General features: G+C 40.6%; 1 protein-coding gene across 1 annotated transcript; it reads left to right on the top strand.

Moving 5' to 3' along the window:
• The first annotated feature begins 626 nt into the window (after nt 1-626).
• Nucleotides 627-20,512, top strand: vps33a (VPS33A core subunit of CORVET and HOPS complexes). Its single transcript, XM_078421671.1, has 13 exons — nt 627-744; nt 3,048-3,113; nt 4,146-4,273; nt 5,682-5,865; nt 7,115-7,231; nt 8,237-8,411; nt 9,014-9,207; nt 10,542-10,668; nt 12,717-12,784; nt 13,685-13,822; nt 15,626-15,763; nt 17,081-17,249; nt 18,874-20,512. The coding sequence occupies exons 1-13, from the start codon at nt 628-630 to the stop codon at nt 19,065-19,067; spliced, it is 1,815 nt and encodes a 604-aa protein (XP_078277797.1). The 5' UTR covers nt 627; the 3' UTR covers nt 19,068-20,512.
• Nucleotides 20,513-21,779: the final 1,267 nt, after the last annotated feature.

Raw genomic sequence — 21,779 nt, 5'->3', positions numbered from 1 at the left:
TATCTCTGCCTTGTTGAGGGGTGATATCCCTGCCTTGTTGAGAGGTGAGATCTCTGCCTTGTTGAGTGGTGATATCTCTGCCTTGTTGAGGGGTGATATCCCTGCCTTGTTGAGGGGTGATATCTCTGCCTTGTTGAGGGGTGATATCTCTGCCTTGAGGGGTGATATCTCTGCCTTGAGGGGTGATATCTCTGCCTTGTTGAGGGGTGATATCCCTGCCTTGTTGAGGGGTGATATCTCTGCCTTGTTGAGGGATATCTCTGCCTTGAGGGGTGATATCTCTGCCTTGAGGGGTGATCATCCCTGTTTTGAGGGGTGATATCTCTGCCTTGTTCAGGGGTGATATCTCTGCCTTGTTGACGGACGATATCTCTGCCTTGAGGGGTGATATCTCTGCCTTGTTGAGGGGTGATATCTCTGCTGTGTTGAGGAGTGATATCCCTGCCTTGTTGAGGGGTGATATCCCTGTTTTGAGGGGTGATATCTCTGCTGTGTTGAGGAGTGATATCCCTGCCTTGTTGAGGGGCGATAGTCTCCACTATAAAGGGGCAGCGGCCGCCCACAGCTCCCGAGCGCCCCCCGATGGCCGGCTGCCTGGGTCACGTGGGCCTCCGCCCGCCGCGTCACATGACCGCGCTGAAGATGGCGACGCACCTGAGCTACGGCCGGGTGGTGCTCAACAACCTGCGAGAGGCCGCCCGCAAGGAGCTGCGGGAGTTCCTCGACAAGTGCGAGGGCAGCAAGGTCCGTGGTGGGAGCGGGACGGGCGGGTTGGCGAGAGGAACTGGGGAGAGCAGTGGATGAGGAGAGGAGGATGGGGGTGGAGGGGGGAGAGGAGGGTGGATGGAACCAGGAGAGGAGAGAAGGGGGAAGAGACAAGACTAGAGGGGTGGAGAGGAGAGTAGAGGAGAGGAGGGGAGGGGAGAAGCGGGGAGAGGAGGGGAGAAGCGGGGAGAGGAGGGACACTGTCATTAGGGGGGGGGGGACAAGGCCTGGTCAGGAGAGGAAGGAGGGGTGAGGGGGCTGGTGATGCGGGAGCGGCCTGGTTGGAGGGGTTTGGAAGGGGAGCTGTGGTGGAAGGGGTCAGGGTGGGAGGAAGGTTGGGAGAGTACAAGGGTGCTGTGGTGGGGGTGGGCAGGGGGGTCTGATGTTGGGGTGGAAGTGGAGATGTGGTCTGGTTATGCTGAGGTGAGGTACATACTTTGGAGGTGTGAAATATACCTAATAAGCAGTAAAATAGTGTTGACACCGTGTTTGAATGTTCTGGTAAATACACTTGTGTTGTGGATTGTAATATTATGTTTTGTAGATACCAATCCTGTACAAACTGACACCCCTCGACTCCCGCAAAGTTTAAGAACTGTGCTTGTGGTTATTTACTGTTTCATCTATTCTTCTTTCGTGTCCATCATTCAAATGTTGCATCACTATCATTGTCTGTCCTGAAAAGGGCGCAAGCTTCTGGCGACAATCAGTGGGAGCCTCACTTGTACAGTGAACGATGGTGATAGCAGAATTAGTTCAGGACACTTCCAGTTTCCAGCCCTGTGACGTGGTCTTCTGCTATGGGGCCACTATTTCATCTGTGACACAGTTTCATTATTGGGCTTTCTTGGTAGTCTCCTGTCCAACATGTAATTGGGCAGAATAATAGCTTATTTTGGCCTTGCAATAAAGAACTTGCAAGGTCCAAAAGTTGCCTCAAAGTTCTAATCAATACATGTCCTGGTCAGTTAATGTTTCAGATCTAACTGGGGTAATGAATTTTAAGCAAGGGAGGGAAAGCAACAGAAAATCCTGTTTGAAGGCAGGAATGATTAAATGATGAAAGCTATTATGGTGGAAGATAAGTGGAAGATGTAAAGAAAATTAAAAAAAATAAAACAAACTGCTGGGAAAACAAAACAGATCAAGAGCATCTATGGATAGGAAGCCATTAATGTCAATGATTTTTCAGGGATGAATGGTAGTTCTGGAACTTTATATGTGATAAAATAATGATGCTTGAGAAAATAATGAGACTTTAACTGTGAACCATTTTCACAGCTGGGTATTTCTAGCAATATTTTGGTTTTGGATAGTAATATTTATTACCAGGAAAGTAAAAATGGTGAAGTTGTAAGATGAAAATTTATAAAGTGATTGATTAAGGCTTCATTTAAAATTCTATCGTAATAGTGTATGAGGTCAGAATGAATTAGGGAAAATCTGCAAATCCAGAATAACACTTGTAGAGGTATTAATTAATCAGTTTTTTTTTTTTTAAGTGTAATGACCAAATTGCAGTTTGTCATTGATATTGGTTTATTATTGGCACAGTGGGAACCTTTGTTTGCACGCTATCCAGGCAAATCGTACTACACACGAGTACAATCAAGTCACGCGGACAGTGCAAAGAGAAAAATACCAGAGTGCAGAATGGTGTTACAACATTGTAGAGATATCATTAGAGAGTGCAGATTTTTTTCAAAGTATAAGGATAGCAATAATGTAAAATGGAAGATTGGGACTACAGAGGACTGTTCAGATGTCTGATGACAGTGGGGATGAAGCTTCTGTATCTTCTGCCCAATGGGTAAGGGGAAAAGAGAGAATGACTGTAGTGAAAATGCTCCTTGATTATATTGGCTGCTTTCCCAAGACAGTGTGAAATGTAGATGGAGTCAATGGCTAGCAGGCTGATTTGTGGAATGGACTGAGCCATAACCACAACTTTGGAATTTCTAGCAGTGTTGGGCACAGCTCTTGCCAAAACAAATTGTGGTGCATCCCGATAGAAAGTATTCTATGATATATCTGCAGAGGTTGGTAAGAGTCGAACTTCTTCAGTCATCTGAAGTTGAGGCATCGGTTTACTTTCTTGGCTGTAGCTTCAATGTGGTTGGTCCAGGACAAATTGTTGGTGATACTTATGCCTGAGAACTTGAAACTCTTGACCATCTCCATTTCAGCACCTTTGATTCTGATTAATTGTGAGTGTTATGTACTGGAAATATAGACATAAAACTGAATTATGACGAGAATAACCATCTGTTTTTCCTGCACAGGCAATAGTTTGGGATGAGTATCTTACTGGACCATTTGGATTAATTGCTCAGTATTCACTGCTAAAGGTAAACAGCTACAACCTAAGCCGTGGCACTCTAAACCATTACGGTTGTTTTATTAGACGAAATGGTAGACTATTCGCTCCCAGTATTAATGTTACTGAAGTTAGTTGCAAGATGGTTGAAGCAATCTTAAACTATTCCATTAATCAAAAAAACATTTTTTCATTCAGTAAGAGGTATTCTCAGACAATTTGGAATTGCCAATACTGAATATTAAAGCAGAATTCAAAAATCTGTGGAACGTTATCAGCAACGGGCTTGTTTTTCCTTTCAACAGCTATTTTATGCTGACATTTTAATTTGTTTAAGAGAAAACACACATGTCTGGTTATCTTCCCAGTGTGAATTTGATGGAAATGCTGCGAGTGTATTTGTAGCAAGGCTTTGTGTCCTATTGTGTAAAATGGGCATCTTGTGATAAGCCCCAGCTCATTAAATCAGGCAAAGTTGGAGCCTGTAGCTGATCTACACTTTTAAAAGCACTTAAGTTTTTAAATAATAAATGTTACCCGAGTATCTTACGATCAATCCCTTCCATTAAATTTAAGAGAATCAATCCTTGCATTGCCTCAGACCAGCTGCAAAATCCTCAGATGTATTCTTGTAAATTAGTCCAAGTTCTTGTCTCCTCCTTGAACTAGCTGTTCAGCAGGATTGAAGCACATTACTGACAATAGCTCCTAGATTCGTGCATTCAAATACACACATGGAGATATCTCACAACTGCAGGTAATTTTGTCAAGTGTTGGTAGGAAAAGCTCTGTAAAGCACCCCCCCCCCCCCCCATAAAACATTTGGTGATGTAGAATGCACTTCTCTTTAGTGTGCTATATTGTCAATGGAGATGGTGAATATTTGTGTAATGACAGCAGTGTGATTTAATGAAAGTGATGTTCAATGTCTTTTCAAGCAGTTTTCAAATAAGTTCAAAAGTAAAATGTGCCTAAAATTGTACATGTCTGGTATGTATTTGACAGTTTTTCCTTGAGGGTCCTGATATTTTTCATACAGTGATAATGTTTTGCAATTATTTAGGAGCATGAGGTCGATAAGATGTTTACTCTGAAGGAAGGACGTTTACCTCAAGCCGATGTGAAAAATGTCGTTTTCTTTGTGAGGCCTAAGCTGGAACTAATGGATATCATTGCTGATAACATTCGGTGGTAGGTGCACTTAGTTTTAAATAAGATTTATTTTAAAATCTTTTCTTTTTAAATCTTTTCTTTTTAAAATTGCCCCAAGTTGTGACACTTCAATGTTTACATGTATTGGCCATGTCTGTAGTCTCTTTTTTGCTCTGGTTTATTTTCACCCACATGTTTAGACCGTAATGTATCCTTATTGTTTTGATGTGGTTATGCTTTATTCTTAATTGTTAACTGTAGGTTTGTATTGTCATTTGTGAGCGGAGCACCAAGGCACATTCCTTGTATATGCACATACTTGGCCAATAAACCCGCCGCCGGGTCACCCGCTGCCACCATCGCTGAGGCTCCCTCGGCTCAGACAGACCTCGCCGCCCGACCTCTCTGCAGTCCCTTGGAAGGCCTGAGGGGCGAGTCGGGCCTACCAGGGCGTGTTTAGATTGTCAGTGTACAGTAATGTTCAATGGGCCACCTTGCCAGTATCACAAATAAACCAGTGTTCAGGTCGAGGTATTTTTTATTATGTGACAAAGTCTGGGAGGACTGTGCATCGTCTGAGAGGATGGAAAATTAACATGAAAAATACAGTGCTCGACCTTTATTGAAATTCTTTTTTACAAGTTATTTAAAGTTTGTTAGTGCTTTTCTCCTCTATCAGGGTGAAAGTGTAAATATTGAAATGTTCCATCTTGGATGTCATGAACTTTCTTGGAGTGATGTAGACCCTTGCTCTAATTTAAATCACTGGTTTAATGGTCAATCCACTATCGTGAATGGAGTTGGGTTTTGAGGATGATCGCCAGTAACTGCAGGGAACAAACACCTGAGTGAGTTAGATGCAAAGTTCTGGAGTAGCTCAGCGAGTCAAGCAGCATCTCTGGAGAACATGGATAGGTGACGTTTTGGGTCGAGACCCTTCTTCAGACTGATTGCGGGAGGAAGTGGGGAAAAAACTGGGAGAGAAGAGGGGGCTGGACAAATCAAGGATGGCACAGAAGACTTCGGGCTTGTTGGATAGAAGCAGGTGCGAGTGCAAAAGAAATGCATAGTTGTGAACTGTAAAGCTTGTTGAATGATTTTTGGTTGGGGTGTGGGAAATGTGAAGAAACGTGCAATGTCAGCCGGGTTTCAGGGGCAGAGAAGAGTGGGGTGGAGGGATTTGGGGGGAGGAATGGAGGTGTTTGTGGATGTTACCTAAAATTAGAGAATTCGGTGTTCATACCATTGGGTTGTAAGCTACCCAAATACAATCCTGAGTAGGAGGCTGGTTTTCATTTGCTGGATTTCCAGTAACAAACTGGTAACAAACTTACAAGGTTCAGTGCAATTGCAGAGTAGGTTGTGCTTTTGCACATAAACTTTGCAATGCATGTGCAATATTTCCAGCCTGTAATGGGTTTACACTTTTACCATTTTATTTTTTTAGTGAAGACCGGAATTCGCATAGAGATTTCCATATCCTGTTTCTACCACGTCGAAGTCTTCTTTGTGAACAGCGACTTAAGGAGCAAGGGCAGCTGGTCAACATCACCCATATAGAGGAATACAGCCTGGATCTAATTCCATTTGACAGTGATCTTATGTCCATGGAGGCGGAAAGTGCATTTAGGGTAACTACATTTCCTTATTTTCATTGGGATAATCCTTGTGGCATTTTGGGTTTTCTGGATAAATCTTTTTTCCAGACAGTATCCTAAATGGTCTCAGCTGTGTTAGTTGTGATCATATTTTCATGGACTGCGTTTTTAGTTGAGATCTCCATCGCTAACAAGTTTGACACTGAGCAGGTCTAAGTGTAAAAGGGAACATATAAGATCCACTGGATAAATTATGAAATGTCAGGGCTGACAATTCCTTTTCACCTTGTGTTAACTTTAGGCTTTTGTGAAAGCTAAAGTGCTTATTTTGTATGTTCTTTCCGAAGGTTCTAAATTTGTATAGTTTCAGTTTTTAGCATTTTGCCGAATTACAATGATCTACTTTCTAGTGCATCTGCATGAACAGATTGTACTTATGCAGCCATGTATAACATATTTGAATATATATTTTTTTTAACAGTGTAAGAAACCAATTTTGGTAGAATCCATCACCTAATGATACCTGGAGACTAGTGCCTAAATTGGGTAACGTTGTGCTGCAGATTAAACAAACGACCAACAGCCTGTCAGTTGCAGTTTAGTTTAGGTTGGAGATGCAGCATGGAAACAGACCATTCGACCCACTGTGTCCACACCAACCAGCAATCACCTGAACACTAGTTCTATCCTACATACCTGGGACAATTTGCAGAAGCCAAAAAACCTGTTTTTGGAGTGTGGGAGGAAACCAGAGCAGCCAGAGAAAACCCACGTGATCACGGAGAACGTACAAACGCCGTACAGTCTCCATCCGCAGTTGGAATTGAACCCAGGACTCTGGCGATGTGAGGCAGCAGCTCTTCCACTGTGCCATTGTAATCACATAATCGTACCTTGCAGGGAATGTACTGGGAGACTCCATCATAATCCTTAATGGAGATGAGAAAGGTGAACCCGGGAGAAGTGAGGAACTTGTTCCTTTAATGATTTCTCTTTGAATTCTTTCCATTTCAACAATTCGGAGGTGTAGCCACGGGCACTGGTGTGGACCCTAACTGCGCATGTCTTTTTGTTGGCTAGATGGAATAATCAAAAACCTACACAAGCACCCCTCCCCAGCCGTTTCTCCACCATTTCACTGACCACAGTGCTGCTTCCTGTACTCGTGCAACAATGCAATTGGCAGCTTTTGCTGCTTTTTAAAAAATGTTTCTCAGGAGGTCAAGTGGCTTAGATTTTCAGATTCACAAATAATTAACACATCTTGCATGTTTGTACATAGGAATGTTACCTTGAGAATGACCAGACAGTATTATTCCATGTTGCCAAAGGGTTGATGACTCTTCAAGCTCTGTATGGAACCATTCCACAGATATTTGGGAAAGGTGAATGTGCACGGGTACGTTATTACCTGTTTGTGATTCATGTCTTTAATGCTAATAAGATTTGACAACAATGCTTTTTATGAACAATCTTGCAATGTCAAATGTACTTAAAATACTGTTTAATTCAATCATAAAAATTTAAACCATAAACAGACCAGTTTTCCCCACGGGAGGGCAGTATCGTATATGTTCTATTAAGAGCTTGCAAATCAGCTAATTTTTTTCAAGTAATGTTTGTTCTGGAGTTTAGTGAAAGGATGATCATCTGAGTCCTACAATTTTTGTTGATGGAAATCACTGTCACAGTGGTGGGAGGATTCTGCCTGTAGTGGGCTCTGTCTTTGGCAGTGGGCTGCCAAAGAAATAGAATCAGGAACAGGCCTTTCAGCCGCTTGTGCCTGGTCAGTCTTTCAGTTCAACTGTGGCTGTTCCTTTACCTGGGTTTGTCACTTACCTGCTCTAACTCCCTATTCCTTGATCCCTTAATGCAAACGATTACCAATATGTCCTGAATAATTTGTAGGAAGAAAACTGCAGATGCTGGTTAAAATCGAAGGTAGACACAAAATGCTGGAGTAACTCAGCGCGTTTTGACTGAAACAGTCTGAAGAAGGGTCTCGACCCGAAACGTCACCCATTCCTTCTCTCCCGAGATGCTGCCTGACCCGCTGAGTTACTCCAGCATTTTGTGTCTACCTTCGATGTCCTGAATAATGTCAGACTTCAGTGTAAAGATTTGTCTTGGTCATTTGGTTTTTGGGACTCTTTCCCAAAGTTTAAAAATTGCCCTGCAATAGTAAGCAACCTCTCCAGAGCAGTCCCATCTGACAATGAAGTGTATCATTGTGAGTTCTGGCACCCCTACCTGTCCTTTGTGATGCAGGTTGTGCTTAAACTTCCCAACTTTGTGTCTTCTGGTGCCGTAAACTAATTTACTGCGGGTGCTGTTGAAAAGCAGAGATGAAGTACGAAAGTTTGTCTTCTGGTTAATAATTTTAACTTTGACTTTATCTCTGCAGCTTGTGGCAAATATGATGCTCAGAATGAAGCGTGAATTTGCTGGCAGTCAGAACCAGACTTTGCCTGTGTTTGATAAACTTCTGTTGCTTGATCGTAACGTTGATCTGCTGACACCCCTCGCAACACAGCTGACTTATGAAGGGCTGATTGATGAAATATACGGAATTCAAAACAGTAAGTGCTGGTGTTTGCTACTGCAGGTATCTATCTAAATGCTTGTTGCAAAATGGTGCAGTAAAGATGCAAAGTATTTGTTTTCCGAGTGTTTGAGGTCTATGTTTAGTTTATTTCTGGAGTATAAAGTCAACCAGGTCAACAAATGTCTATCAGTTGGAAATCCTGTCACTGTTAATTTAATTGAATCTACAAATAGGCTGAGTTATTTCCAGTATGAAGACAATGTCATAAGTCTGCATCCTGTTTTTGATTTCCCAGCTCCTAGTTCAATTCCCTTGACATAATGCAAGTGCTGACATGTACTAACAGATGGGGATGCCCCAACTTGGCTCATCTCATTCAGGGTGTTACAGTGGTTCTTGGTGATCCTGAATTGGAGTGGAAAATGAGCCATGTTCCTGTTGCTGATGGTGAAAATTAGCAAGAGATTTTCATGAATGGCATTTGAGTTAGGAAGTACTATAATGTTTAAAGATGGTGCCAAGTTTAATTGTACTGTTTTTCTGTATTATCCTCTTGAGATGGTAAAGCTGTGAATGGAGAAGTGCACTTGATGAACTTTCTGTTATTTTGATGCTATTTAAATTTCTATTTTTCAGCATTTGTGAGACTTCCTCCTGAGAAATTTGCACCGAGAAAGCAAAATGAAAGTGGCCAAGATCTTCCCACTGAACGTAAAAAGCTGCAGTTAAATTCTGCAGAAGAATTGTATGCAGAAATTAGAGATAAAAATTTCAATGCAGTTGGCTCTGTCCTTAGTAAAAAGGCAAAGATTATCTCTGCAGCATTTGAGGTAATGCATTTTTAGAGGTTGCCAGAGGTTAGCAGTTCCTACAGAAACATAATGTTCCTTAATACAGGCACCTCACATTGTATGCATGTTTGATTTATGCTGTTTTTAAATGACGTACTTGTTTAATACCTAAACCTAATTTACAAGATATATTTTTGAAATAACGTGCTTAAATTTATACCTATTTAAATGTATATGTTAAATTTGTGTTTTTAAATTACGCCCCGCTTTTCGGGAATGTAACCCCTGCATAAAACACAAGGTGCCTGTACATTTAGTGGGCAAAGTGTATCAATATCCTGTGAAAGGAAACACTCTTAACTGTATCTTAGTAAACTGCTTGTACTGTATTTTTATAGAAATTTAATGACTATTGTTAAAATAATTTTGTATGATATTGAACACATGAAGCAAGAGGTTTGTTTTATTATAGTGAAGCAAAGAGACAATTTAGTTTTTGGTAAAACATATTTTCTTTTCCCCAGTTTCTCAACTTTTTGAATGGTCTGATTTACCAATAGACATGAGATGCATTAAGTATCACATGTATATTTCATTGTGCATAACTTCTGTGATATAAGGAAGTAAAGAGAAATTAATTTCTAGCATCTGAGTTTGAATTCCACAATTTTGAAGCTCATTTACACCTCCCAAGTTCAGACTTGCTCTGTCTCAAATGTGAAAATGCCCAGCCACATCTGTTACATAATTAAATGAAGAACATGTGGCTTCATTTTGTCTTTCTTAAAAAAACCCAGTTCTTCAGCCCTAAGTGCTCATGTATCCAAAAGGAGTTATGGATTGTTTTAAGTTGAGCATATCAAGGTGGTCGTATAACTAGTAATGGTTACTACACACATGAGTGTCTTTCAGAGTTGACTCTACTGATTGTTCTAAACTCAGAAATTTAAGGTTAGGATATATTTTCTATGAAACGTTGATTGGAATAACCTGACCACTAATTGGAAACAGCGCAGCATTTATGGGGTATCAAAGTTGTGCATAAAGTTTGACGAAACCTTAGCACTGTAACAGGATCTTTTGGTGGGATTTAGTTCCATCTTGGAACTCTGATGCCATTTTCCTGCCACATGAATTTCACTCTTGGGCATGATGTCTAAAAGAAAATAGTTCTTACCTGCAAGAAGAAACAGCCTAACCGCACTACTATCTATGTTGCTTATCACATTGGGAGATGCCGGAATTACGATTATGGTGAAGGACCATATAGTGTGGGGAGAATTGAGTTCCTGAACATTTAAAATCAAAACTCCTTTGGTTGAAATAACTGATTAAGAACATAACACGATTATAATATAACCCTTTTCTTGCAGGGAAGGCATAATGCAAAGACTGTGGGTGAAATCAAACAATTTGTCTCACAACTTCCACACATGCAGGCTGCAAGAACCTCCCTAGCTAATCATACATCTATCGCTGAACTCGTCAAAGACATTACAGGTAAACTGCATGTGTTTCTCCTATTTGTATTGGTTGTTAGCATAAGTTTTGGAACAAAATCACTGGACTCTTGATACAATTTGTCATTGGTTATGTTACTGGATTAGTAATACAGAAACCAGAACTATTGAACTGGATACAAGTTCCAATTCTACAAGGAATTATATGCATTTTTTAATTAATGGCTTGTCAGTAGCATTGACAAATGAACGATTGGAAAATATTAAAGAAACATATTTATAAGAAAATAACTGCAGATGCTGGTACAAATCGATTTATTCACAAAATGCTGGAGTAACTCAGCAGGTCAGGCAGCATCTCGGGAGAGAAGGAATGGGTGACGTTTCGGGTCGAGACCCTTCTTCAGACTGATGTCGGGGGTGGGACAAAGGAAGGATATAGGTGGAGACAGGAAGATAGAGGGAGATCTGGGAAGGAGGAGGGGAAGGGAGGGACAGAGGAGCTATCTGAAGTTGGAGAAGTCGACGTTCATACCACCGGGCCGCAAACTGCCCAGGCGAAATATGAGGTGCTGCTCCTCCAATTTCCGGCGGGCCTCACTATGGCACTGGAGGAGGCCCATGACAGAGGTCAGACTGGGAATGGGAGGGGGAGTTGAAGTGCTGGGCCACCGGGAGATCAGTGGCGTTAATGCGGACCGAGCGCAGGTGTTCAGCGAAGCGATCGCCGAGCCTGCGCTTGGTTTCGCCGATATAGATGAGTTGACATCTAGAGCAGCGGATGCAATAGATGAGGTTGGAGGAGGTGCAGGTGAACCTCTGTCTCACCTGGAAAGAATGTTTGGGTCCTTTGATGGAGTTGAGGGGGGAGGTAAAGGGACAGGTGTTGCATCTCGTGCGGTTGCAAGGGAAAGTGCCCGGGGAACTCCGCAACTCCCTGGTCCACTCGTCTCTTCCTACCCAAACCACCCTAACCCCGGGCACTTTCCCTTGCAACCGCACGAGATGCAACACCTGTCCCTTTACCTCCCCCCTCAACTCCATCAAAGGACCCAAACATTCTTTCCAGGTGAGACAGAGGTTCACCTGCACCTCCTCCAACCTCATCTATTGCATCCGCTGCTCTAGATGTCAACTCATCTATATCGGCGAAACCAAGCGCAGGCTCGGTGATCGCTTCGCTGAACACCTGCGCTCGGTCCGCATTAACGCCACTGATCTCCCGGTGGCCCAGCACTTCAACTCCCCCTCCCATTCCCAGTCTGACCTCTCTGTCATGGGCCTCCTCCAGTGCCATAGTGAGGCCCGCCGGAAATTGGAGGAGCAGCACCTCATATTTCGCCTGGGCAGTTTGCGGCCCGGTGGTATGAACGTCGACTTCTCCAACTTCAGATAGCTCCTCTGTCCCTCCCTTCCCCTCCTCCTTCCCAGATCTCCCTCTATCTTCCTGTCTCCACCTATATCCTTCCTTTGTCCCACCCCCGACATCAGTCTGAAGAAGGGTCTCGACCCGAAACGTCACCCATTCCTTCTCTCCCGCGATGCTGCCTGACCTGCTGAGTTACTCCAGCATTTTGTGAATAAAAAGAAACATATTTGATTGGCGGGAGATGCAAGGAACTGCAGATGCTGGTCTACAAAAAAGACAGTGCTAGATTAACTCACTGGGTCGGGCAGTGTCTCTGGAGATTATGGATAGGTGACATTTGGTCTCGACTCAAAACGTCACCTACCCATGTTTTCCAGAGATGCTGCCTGACCTGCTGAGTTGCTCCAGTCCTTTGTCTATATGGTTGACATGTCTCTGTTCATGATACCTGTGTGTCTCCAAACCACAGCAACATGGTAGAGCCTTAATTGCAGTACTCTATTAAAACCACAAGTATGCTCTGGGGGGTTTCCGCATCACATAGGCTGTGGTGAGACAGGAAGTGCTTCCTTAATGCTAAGAGCAATTAGCAATGACTAAATTATTACCTTAACAGTAATATCCACATCCTAGGAATTACTTTTAAAATTCTGCTCAAGTAACCAGAATTGTAAATTGGTCTTGATGAAAATAAACTTTTTTGCTTGTTTTTGTTTCAGGATCTGAGACCTTTTTTGACAATCTAACTGTGGAACAAGAATTTATGTCTGGGATTGATACAGACAAGGTAGTAAGGAAACTACCGTTTGTTTTTTATAAAAGTATTCAAACTATAATATCATTCACAGCAAGTAACTATAACCTTTTAATAACAATAGAAAATTCTTGAACATTCAGCAACTTTAAGCAGCATTTTCAACCTAAAACTTCAATTAGGGCTCCTTTTCCCAAGATTGTGCTTGCTCTGCTGAGTGTATTTCCTGCATCTCAATGCATTTCCTGTTATATTTTGGCTTTCCAACATTTTTTTTTACTGTAGCCAATTCAAGTTCAAGAATCTATATCAAAGAGTCTATACAATATCTTCTATTTATTTTTATTTCAAATGAATAATAATGCACTTAAATGCTGATGATCCAATTGTATGAGACATTTTGAATTCCATTGGTTAGACGTGGGTGGGCCAAGTGCAATATTTAGTTTGGAGACATGGCGTGGAAATAGGCCCTTCGACCCACCAGATCTGCGTAGACCAACGATCACCCATACACTAGTTCTATCCTACATACTAGGGACAATGTGTAGAAGTCAATTAACCTACAAACCTGCACGTGTTTGGAATGTGTGAGAAAACTGGAGCATCCGGAGAAAACCAATGCATTCACAGGATAAAGGTACAAAGTCCATGCAGATAGCACTCATAGTCAGGATTGATCCCGGGTCTCTAGCGCTGCGCCATTGATCAGTCCAAACTACATGACACAGAATAAAATATGTAATATGATTAACTCTTCGGTTATGTAGCTGGTTAGCAGGCAACAAAGCTTTTCCCTATGACAATAGTGACAATAAACTAAACTAAACTAATGAATTGTATTTTATTTGTTTCTACACAACCACCACCCAATTATTGTAAGTTTGTTTAAATGGAGCTACCTGGAGTTTAAATTGCAACTTCTCCTTGCAGATTAACAACTATATTGAAGACTCTATTGCACAAAAAGAACCGTTGACAAAAGTGCTGCGACTTGTTTGTATGCAGTCAGTGTGCAATAATGGCCTAAAACTAAAAGTGCTTGATCACTACAAGAGAGAAATATTGCAGGTTATATTTTTAATTTCCTACAAACTTTATAGTTGTTGAAGACCGTATGAAAAATCATGATAATTAAACTTTGTGGAAACAAAGGTAAAAGGGTCAGGGATCTGAAGGATGTCATCTATCCATGTTCCCCAAGTTGCCTGATCTGCTGAGTTACTCCAGAATGTTGTTTTTTTTTTTAAAAGGGTAGCGTACATTGCCAAAGCACTTCATAATATGCCGTTCAGAGTTGCATTGATAGATGAAGAAGAAAGATATTTTTGATGGGTATATCATGATATAAAATGTAATTTTAAAATGACCCCCCCCCCATGTCATATTTGGCCTTTTTCTAAGGCAGAGTAGGCCAAGTACATTATTTTTGTATAGGAGAAAAAATTCTGAACCATATTTTGGAACTTTAATTTAATTGCTTCTCTCTAATCTCTGAATACCTATATTCCTGCTGTTTTATTTTTGTCTTTTTTTGCTAATATTTAATGGTGAAGGTTGTGCTGTTTACTGGGATCAGTTGAGACATTACATCTGAGATTCTGTTTCCCCAACCTCTCAAGGCATCTAGATTTTCTTCTCGATCAGGGTCAGGCCACCAGATTTTCAGCTCATCCACTTCCGAAAGAGGCTTCCCTTGACAAGGTGCATTTACTCTTGTATGTCATTGTTGAGGAAGACCAGCAGCACGGGAGGCAACAAAGGGCTGTGTCAGGGTATATCAGAGACACATTTTCCAAAGATAAACACAGTGCTGGAGTAACTCAGTTGGTCAGGCAGCTTCTCTGGAGAAAAGGAAAGGGTGATATTTTGGGTCCGGGCGCTCCTTCAGACTGAAAGTAGAGTGGGGGAGGTGGTAAAGAGCTGTTGGCAAGAAAATATCAGGGCTGGCCATAAATTACCTCTGGCAGGGCAGAGCCTGGTAAGCCCATCGTTGGCTAAGGAAGATGTGCTCTCAAGGGAAACACTGGAGAACTGGAACTGATAAAACGACTAAGATGGGGGAGGGGAGGGGAGGGGAATACAAATAGAAGTTGCTTCAAATTAGAGAATTCAATGTTGACACCGCTTGGTTGTAAGCTGCCCAAATGAAATATGAGGTGCTGTTCCTCCAATTTGTGTGTAACCTCACTCTGGCACTTCCCATTTCCCAGCACTTTTCTGTCTGAACTTCAAGTTGAGAATTGCATTTGCCATCTAAGATATTTCATTCGTATGTTTATGGCTCATGTTTGTTGGGTCCATGTAATGGTCTTGTCTTCACAAAGACATTTTCATCTCCCAAAGCAAAAGTCTCCAATGTCTCCATAGGTTTAGTGGTTATCTTTAAGGAAAGCTGTGTCTTCCTATAGACTTATCACCTTTTGAGATATTATGATCCAATTTTTCCTTCAAGAATTATGGGAAGGCTGCTTTGTGAAAGCTAGGTGAATGATATTAATCTTTTAAATAAATGATGTTTTTTTAAAATATTATGCTTAGAATTCATTGTTATTAATGGAGCTGATGATATAAGATTGTGTTCTAGAGAACATTTGTGGTAGAAATTATTGCAGGGGACTCTGCTTACATTTTATTTTAAATTGCACACGTTCATTGACTGACATTGACATTAACCCTAGGTAGACACAAACTGCTGGAGTAACTCAGCGGGTCAGGCAGCATCTCTGGAGAGAAGGAATGGGTGATGTTTTGGATCGAGACCCTTCTCGACATTAACCCTAATAAATACTAAAGACAATTTTTGGATTCAGTTTGTAATTTTTAGATTGTACAGGATTGCACGACTATATAAATGTTTAATATATATTTCAGACATATGGTTATGAACACATTTTAACTCTGAATAATCTAGAAAAGGCTGGATTACTAAAATCTCAGACAAGCACTCGAAACAATTATCCAACAATCAGAAAAACCCTGCGTCTGTGGATGGATGACATCAACGAACAGGTTAGTTGGTTCAGAGATACTCATTATTAATAAATCATGTTGGTGCACAACTTGGAATTAATTTTAACTATCTAAAACTGACAATAAATACATTTTAATAATGTATTCTGAACTAATTTTGATGAATCCTGGGTCTTGTTATCAAAGTCAGCTGGTACTTCCATTCTCTTAAAAATTGCCGAATACATTAATGAAAGTCTGATAAAAGTACTTTCAACTGAGAGGCTTGACACACTGATGAAAGCAATCCTTAAGGAATTTGGTCATTGCAACAATAAAAGGATTGTAATCATCAACAGAAAAATGTTTCATTATTCTTCCTTTCTGATATCCTAACTGAAATATTCATTGTTTATTTATTTTGATTTTGAAAAGATCTACATATCCTATGTACACAGACATATTAAGGTGTGAAATGTATGGTGTAGATTTTCAGCATCCATTTCCTGTAATAAATTACATAGAAGTGAGGTGAACAGTAACATTATTTTCTATTATTCCTGTCTTCTCTCTCTCTCTCTTTAGCCTGGATATATTTTCATGCTATTTACATTAAATGAAAATGGAGGTTATTGGGTTTTTTCCCTGGAAAATATTTATTTAACAGGTAGATAGCTTTGAGTCAATATTCTAAGTATGTTGCTAGTCAAACTTGAAATGTTGATAAAAAGAACGGCAAGATCTAATTTATGCAGGAGTTTTCTCACAAGCAGTAGAATGTTATTATTACACGCATGCCTAAAGGTTTGGATTACTTTAAATGTTTAATTTAGTTTAAAGGTTTAATTGAAGTTGAAGAGTTTAGGTATTAAGGAGTGACCTAGAGGAGGGAGATGTGTAAGGTTTGAGGGGAAATTTCCAGCCTTGGGAATCTGATCTATAAGCGATAAAGTCAGCCGGTAATCTCATAAATGGGTCACAGTGAAAGTAAAGTATCTTTCGGTTTTATCATTGCAACCATCTAGCTGGGGGCTGTTAGCAATTGAAGGCAGAGTGTTAAACATGGGCAGGATTATTGGATTGGAAATCTCCATAATATTTTCTTTTGAAAAAAAAAAAAAGGATACTATTTGAACAGAATACAGTATCTTGAACTTGTCCAAAAGGAGTAATTGTGAGTGTTCATTTTCCACTGTTGGCTAACTCATTGAGCAAACCCATCTTCAGCTTTGAATTAAATTTACCAGAAGTGTTTTTCACTTAAATTCTCATCCAGTAGAACGTCAAGTATATTTCCAATGCTGAATTTGATTGCTACATTAATTTCCTTTGATTTCCTTAATAAAGGTGGTTCAATTTATTTTTCCTCCGTTACAGAATCCCAACGATATCTCTTATGTATACAGTGGTTATGCCCCTCTGAGTGTTCGATTAACCCAGTTGTTGGCTCGGCCTGGCTGGCGTAGCATAGAGGAAGTATTAAAAATGCTGCCGGGACCCCATTTTGAAGAAAGACAACAACTGCCTTCGGGATTGCATAAAAAACGTAAGTAACTGAGAAAGGCCGGTATCATGTATAAGTAGATTAACAAAATTGTGCTTGATCTCGCTATGTGGATATTTTCAACAAAAATTGAATCACTAAAACATGTTAATGAAAAACAGGACATTGAACAGATTTATTTGTCAGTACAACTAGTGGATGTTTCTCAAATGAATGCAACTAATGTATTACAAAATGAAGGACAGATATCTCATGTTTACAAAATGAAGGACAGATATCTCATGTTTACCCCGGAGCTATTCAGTTGCTTCATGTCGAAGGCTGTTTTCATTTCTGGTTCATGTACCTTCCTGGAATGTGCCATATAATTAGAGAAACGTATTACAAGAATTGGTTGTAGCGGTGGCGCATTGAGGGCGATACGGTGGCGCAGCGGTAGAGTTGCTGCCTAACAGCACCAGTACTGGTTTTGGTCCTGACTACGGGTGCCAAGTGTACAGAATTTGTACGTTCTCCATGTAGCCACGTGGTTTTCTCCGGGTGCTCCGGTTTCCACTCACATTCCAAAGACATGCAGGCTTTTAGATTGGTTTCTGTAAATTGTCCCTAGTATGTAATATACAACTGGTATACAGGTGATCATTGATCGGCACAAATTCGGTGGGCGAATGGCCTGTTTCCACGCTATATCTCTAAACTAAACGTGATCAGTGCCAAGTAATGACTTGCGTTCTCTTTCAAAGATGCTAAAAGAAAGATTCTGAATGCATTCCACAGTGTGTGCTTTTTTGTTTCTCTTGAAATTGTCCTTTGCCGTTTTGAATAGTTTGTTTGAGGAAGAGAAAATAGAAAAGATCTGAAAGGTGTTTAAGTGAGCAGTTTAATTTATTGTTGTCACGTGTACCGAGGTACTGTTAATAGCTTTTTTGTGTGCTATCCAATCAACAAAAACGCTATACATGATTGCTATCAAGAAGTCTGCAGTGTACAGACACAGGATAAAGGGAATAACATTTAGTGTAAGATAAAGTCCAGTGAAATCCAATTTAAAGATAGTCCGACGGTCTTCAATGAGGGAGATGGTAGGTCATGACCACTCTGTAGTTGGTGATAGGATGGTTGTTGCCTGATGACGGCTGGGAAGAAACTGTCCCTGAATCTGGAGGTATACATTTTCAAACTTCTGGCCCTCTTGCCTGATGGGAGGGGGGAGAAGGAAGAGTGACCATGGTAAGATTGGTCCTTGATTCTGCTGGTGGCCTTGCCAAGACAGGGTAGATGGAGTCAATGGAAGGGAGGTTGGTTTGTGTGATGGACTGGGATGTGTCCACAATTCTCTGCAATTTCTTATAGTCTTGGATGGAGCTGTTTCCAAACCATGCTGTGATGCATGTTAGTAAAATGCTTTCTACAGCGCATTAGTGGAAGTTGATGAGGATTGTTGGGAACGTGCTACGCCTCCTAAACCTTCCAAGGAAATAAAGGCGTTGGTGTACTTTCTTGGCAATTGCTTCGATGTGGCTAGTCCAGGACAAATTGCTGGTGAAATTTACTCCCAAGAACTTGAACCTTTTAACCATCTCTACTTTGGCGCCATCAAGTATACCAAGATATATATATTTTTTTAACTTAGAACTTAAAATTGTTTTTTTCCCTTGTTCTATAGGCCAGCAAGGAGAGAACAGAGTGACTCTGGTGTTCTTCCTTGGAGGTGTGACGTATGCTGAGATTGCAGCACTTAGATTCTTGTCCCAGATGGAAGAAGGAGGTACAGAATATATTATTGCCACCACAAAGCTAATAAATGGAACAAGCTGGATTCAATCTATGATGGACAAATTGGAGGCATCTCTATTCTGAAAGGACAAGGCCATGGACAATTTTAATCCCAATTAACTTTTTGATTCTAATGATGAAATCTGCATGAAATGGTCATTGACCCCAGTTGCACTTGGAAGTTTGATTAATATTTCAGCTGAGGAAACTGAAATGAGAACAGCCTGTAATGCAGCAAACAAACCTCTTGGGGTTTACCAGTGCTTGAGCTGGTTTGATGGTGGAATGCTGCATTTGCCTGCAATACACCAAATGGACAGGTGCTGGAAAATGGTGTACGAGTCGCCATTAATTTAGGTGTAGGTTGACCCTTCATGCCACTGGTAAATTAAATTTGCATTCACTCTGGTTTATTTCTGAAATTCGAGCGTTGGGGCAGAGATGGGCACAAATAATGCATGGTACAGCATAGGAGATGCACAAGCCCCCTCTGTTACTGTAGCTCTTTATCCTATTCTTTTCTAACATAAATAATATCTTCAACGGTACCTGCTCATGTATTTCAGCCCACGTACATACAAAACCAAGAATTTCGAAAGCAAGTTTCCTGTGTTGTTGGACTGAGTACTTTGCGACTCAAGTGCTGTTGAGCAACAGTACAGAAAATATGATGTAGGTTGAGCCAATATTCCAATTAAATAGATTTCATTTGGTCCATGTTGTAAATATATTGCATAAAGCTTTAATTTTTAGTTGTATTTATTCTGATTATTTTTTTTGTTCTGTTTCCTCTATCATATGAGTTTTAGAAGCTTTGTTGTCCTGTGATTAAAACTGAAGCATTTCTCAAAACTGTTTTCCAGATCTTGCACAAGTTTAAAGCTGCCTTCCTTATTTTTGTATTCTATATTTTCTAAATCTAAAAAAACGTGCACATATGCTTGTCTTATAAAATGGTGGAGGAAGGGAGCAGGGGACAGGTAATAACGGAAATACTAATACATCCGCACCCACTGTTGCAGTGTGTAAAATCTACAAGATGCGCTGCCTGGGTTATTTTGACAGCACTATCAAAACCAACTAACATCAAGCAGGACTGAGGGCAGTAGACAGTACAGCACAACCATCCCGAAGACCTTCCTCTAAGTTACACATTATTCTGATTTGGAAACACATCACTGATCATTCATCATAACTGAGTCCAAATCTTGTAAGTCTCACCACAACAGCCCTCCAGGAGATACGCCAGCAATTCAGGCAGGTAGTTCCTCTAGGGCAATCTGTGATAGCAACAACTACTGGCCTCTCTAACAATGCTGCAAACCAATAAATGAATAGATAAATGTTTTAAAAATATATTACCATTTCAGGCTGCTGTCTTTACCATGTTTCATTTTTAGATACTTAAATCTCCAGTGTAAGTCTGTAACTCTGATCTCTTTCCTGAAACCATTCTGCTATATATATATATATATATATATATATAATTCCAAGATTTCCTGAAAATCATTTGCTCTGGATAGCGTATCATTTCTTTAAATAATAAACAAGCCCACAATACGCAACACTATAAAAAAAATCATGTATTTATTTAGTATCTATGCTGCTACCTTATTTTTTGTTTTATACGTCCCACCATTGCTTGTGCTTTCTTTGGGTTTTTTTAATTGCAGTTTGACACTACAAAACTAAAGTTGACTACAGTTTGGGACTTTTCTTTCACCTTGCCACAGACTACAGGATTGCAGTTGTATTTAAAATAGCCATAGTAACAATTGTGTTTAAATGTAATAAACTCAAGATGTCCTAGGAATCGCCCTGACAATAATTATCAAACATAAACTAGCACTGATCAACTTCAGGAGATCACAAAGGTGATCAAAAGCTTGGCAAGAGATTTTGTGGAACACCTTGAAGGAATTGAATTGAATACTCTATTGTCACATGCTCTTAAAGTTGTGAATAGGCAGATGTTCATGGAAAGGATAGGAAATCAGAGGAAAAAATTGAGAGTGCATAGACAATTATGGTGGATCTAAAGCTACTATTTAAGGGAGAGAAAATTGGGAAGTACAGTCCAGTTAACTTCACAGTAGTTGGAGAAAATGCTAGAATCTAGAATTGAGCAAGTGATAACAAGCCAGCTAGGAAATGTGCAATGGCTAAGAATGTTTGACTAGTTATAATTAACAATGGAAACTAGCGGGATGGGGGTTTGGATTTTCAACATCATCCAATAACGGGTCTTGAAAACTAGGAAGACAGTGCTGACCTTTGAAAGGATTAGAGTACAAGAATAAGGGAGTCATACTGGAGTTGTGCAACTTTATTGAGACCTTGCATATTGCCTGGTTTCGCATTTGTAATTATTTTCTCCATGCTGGAAGAAGGATGAGATGGAGGCAATATCATGTAGATTCACTAGATTGATTTTTGGGAATGACTAGGGACTTGAGAAATGGGAATTGTACTATAGCTCCCCAAATAATCAACAGGAATTAGATTGCACACAGCTGCAAGAATAATAGGCATGTCCTCATACAGACTGGGACTGCCTTAGCTCTACAGGATTTAGATGGGGTGGAATTTGTCAAGTGTGTTAAGCTTCCTCAGGCAATATGTTGAGGCCCCTACTCGGGAGAGTGCAAAGCTTGACCTACTCTTCAGAAATGGGGCAGGGCCAGTGACAGATGTGAATGGGTGAGCACTTTGGGACCAGCAACCATAGATCCATTAGCCTTAAAATCTTATAGAAAAGGATAGGGCTGGTCAACAAATTATAGTGCAAATTTGCAG

Source organism: Rhinoraja longicauda, chromosome 25, assembly GCF_053455715.1.
Source record: "Rhinoraja longicauda isolate Sanriku21f chromosome 25, sRhiLon1.1, whole genome shotgun sequence".
Lineage (NCBI taxonomy): Eukaryota > Metazoa > Chordata > Chondrichthyes > Rajiformes > Arhynchobatidae > Rhinoraja > Rhinoraja longicauda.
This window is presented reverse-complemented; position numbering and strand designations above follow the sequence as displayed.

What these genes read in the sequence shown, in the direction of transcription:
- vps33a (XM_078421671.1), top strand. Translation starts at nt 628, where the DNA reads ATGACCGCGCTGAAGATGGCGACGCACCTGAGCTACGGCCGGGTGGTG. An exon ending in ATTGCTGATAACATTCGGTG is followed by an intron (nt 4,274 to 5,681) that starts GTAGGTGCACTT and finishes TTATTTTTTTAG; the next exon opens with TGAAGACCGGAATTCGCATA. An exon ending in TTCGGGATTGCATAAAAAAC is followed by an intron (nt 17,250 to 18,873) that starts GTAAGTAACTGA and finishes CTTGTTCTATAG; the next exon opens with GCCAGCAAGGAGAGAACAGA.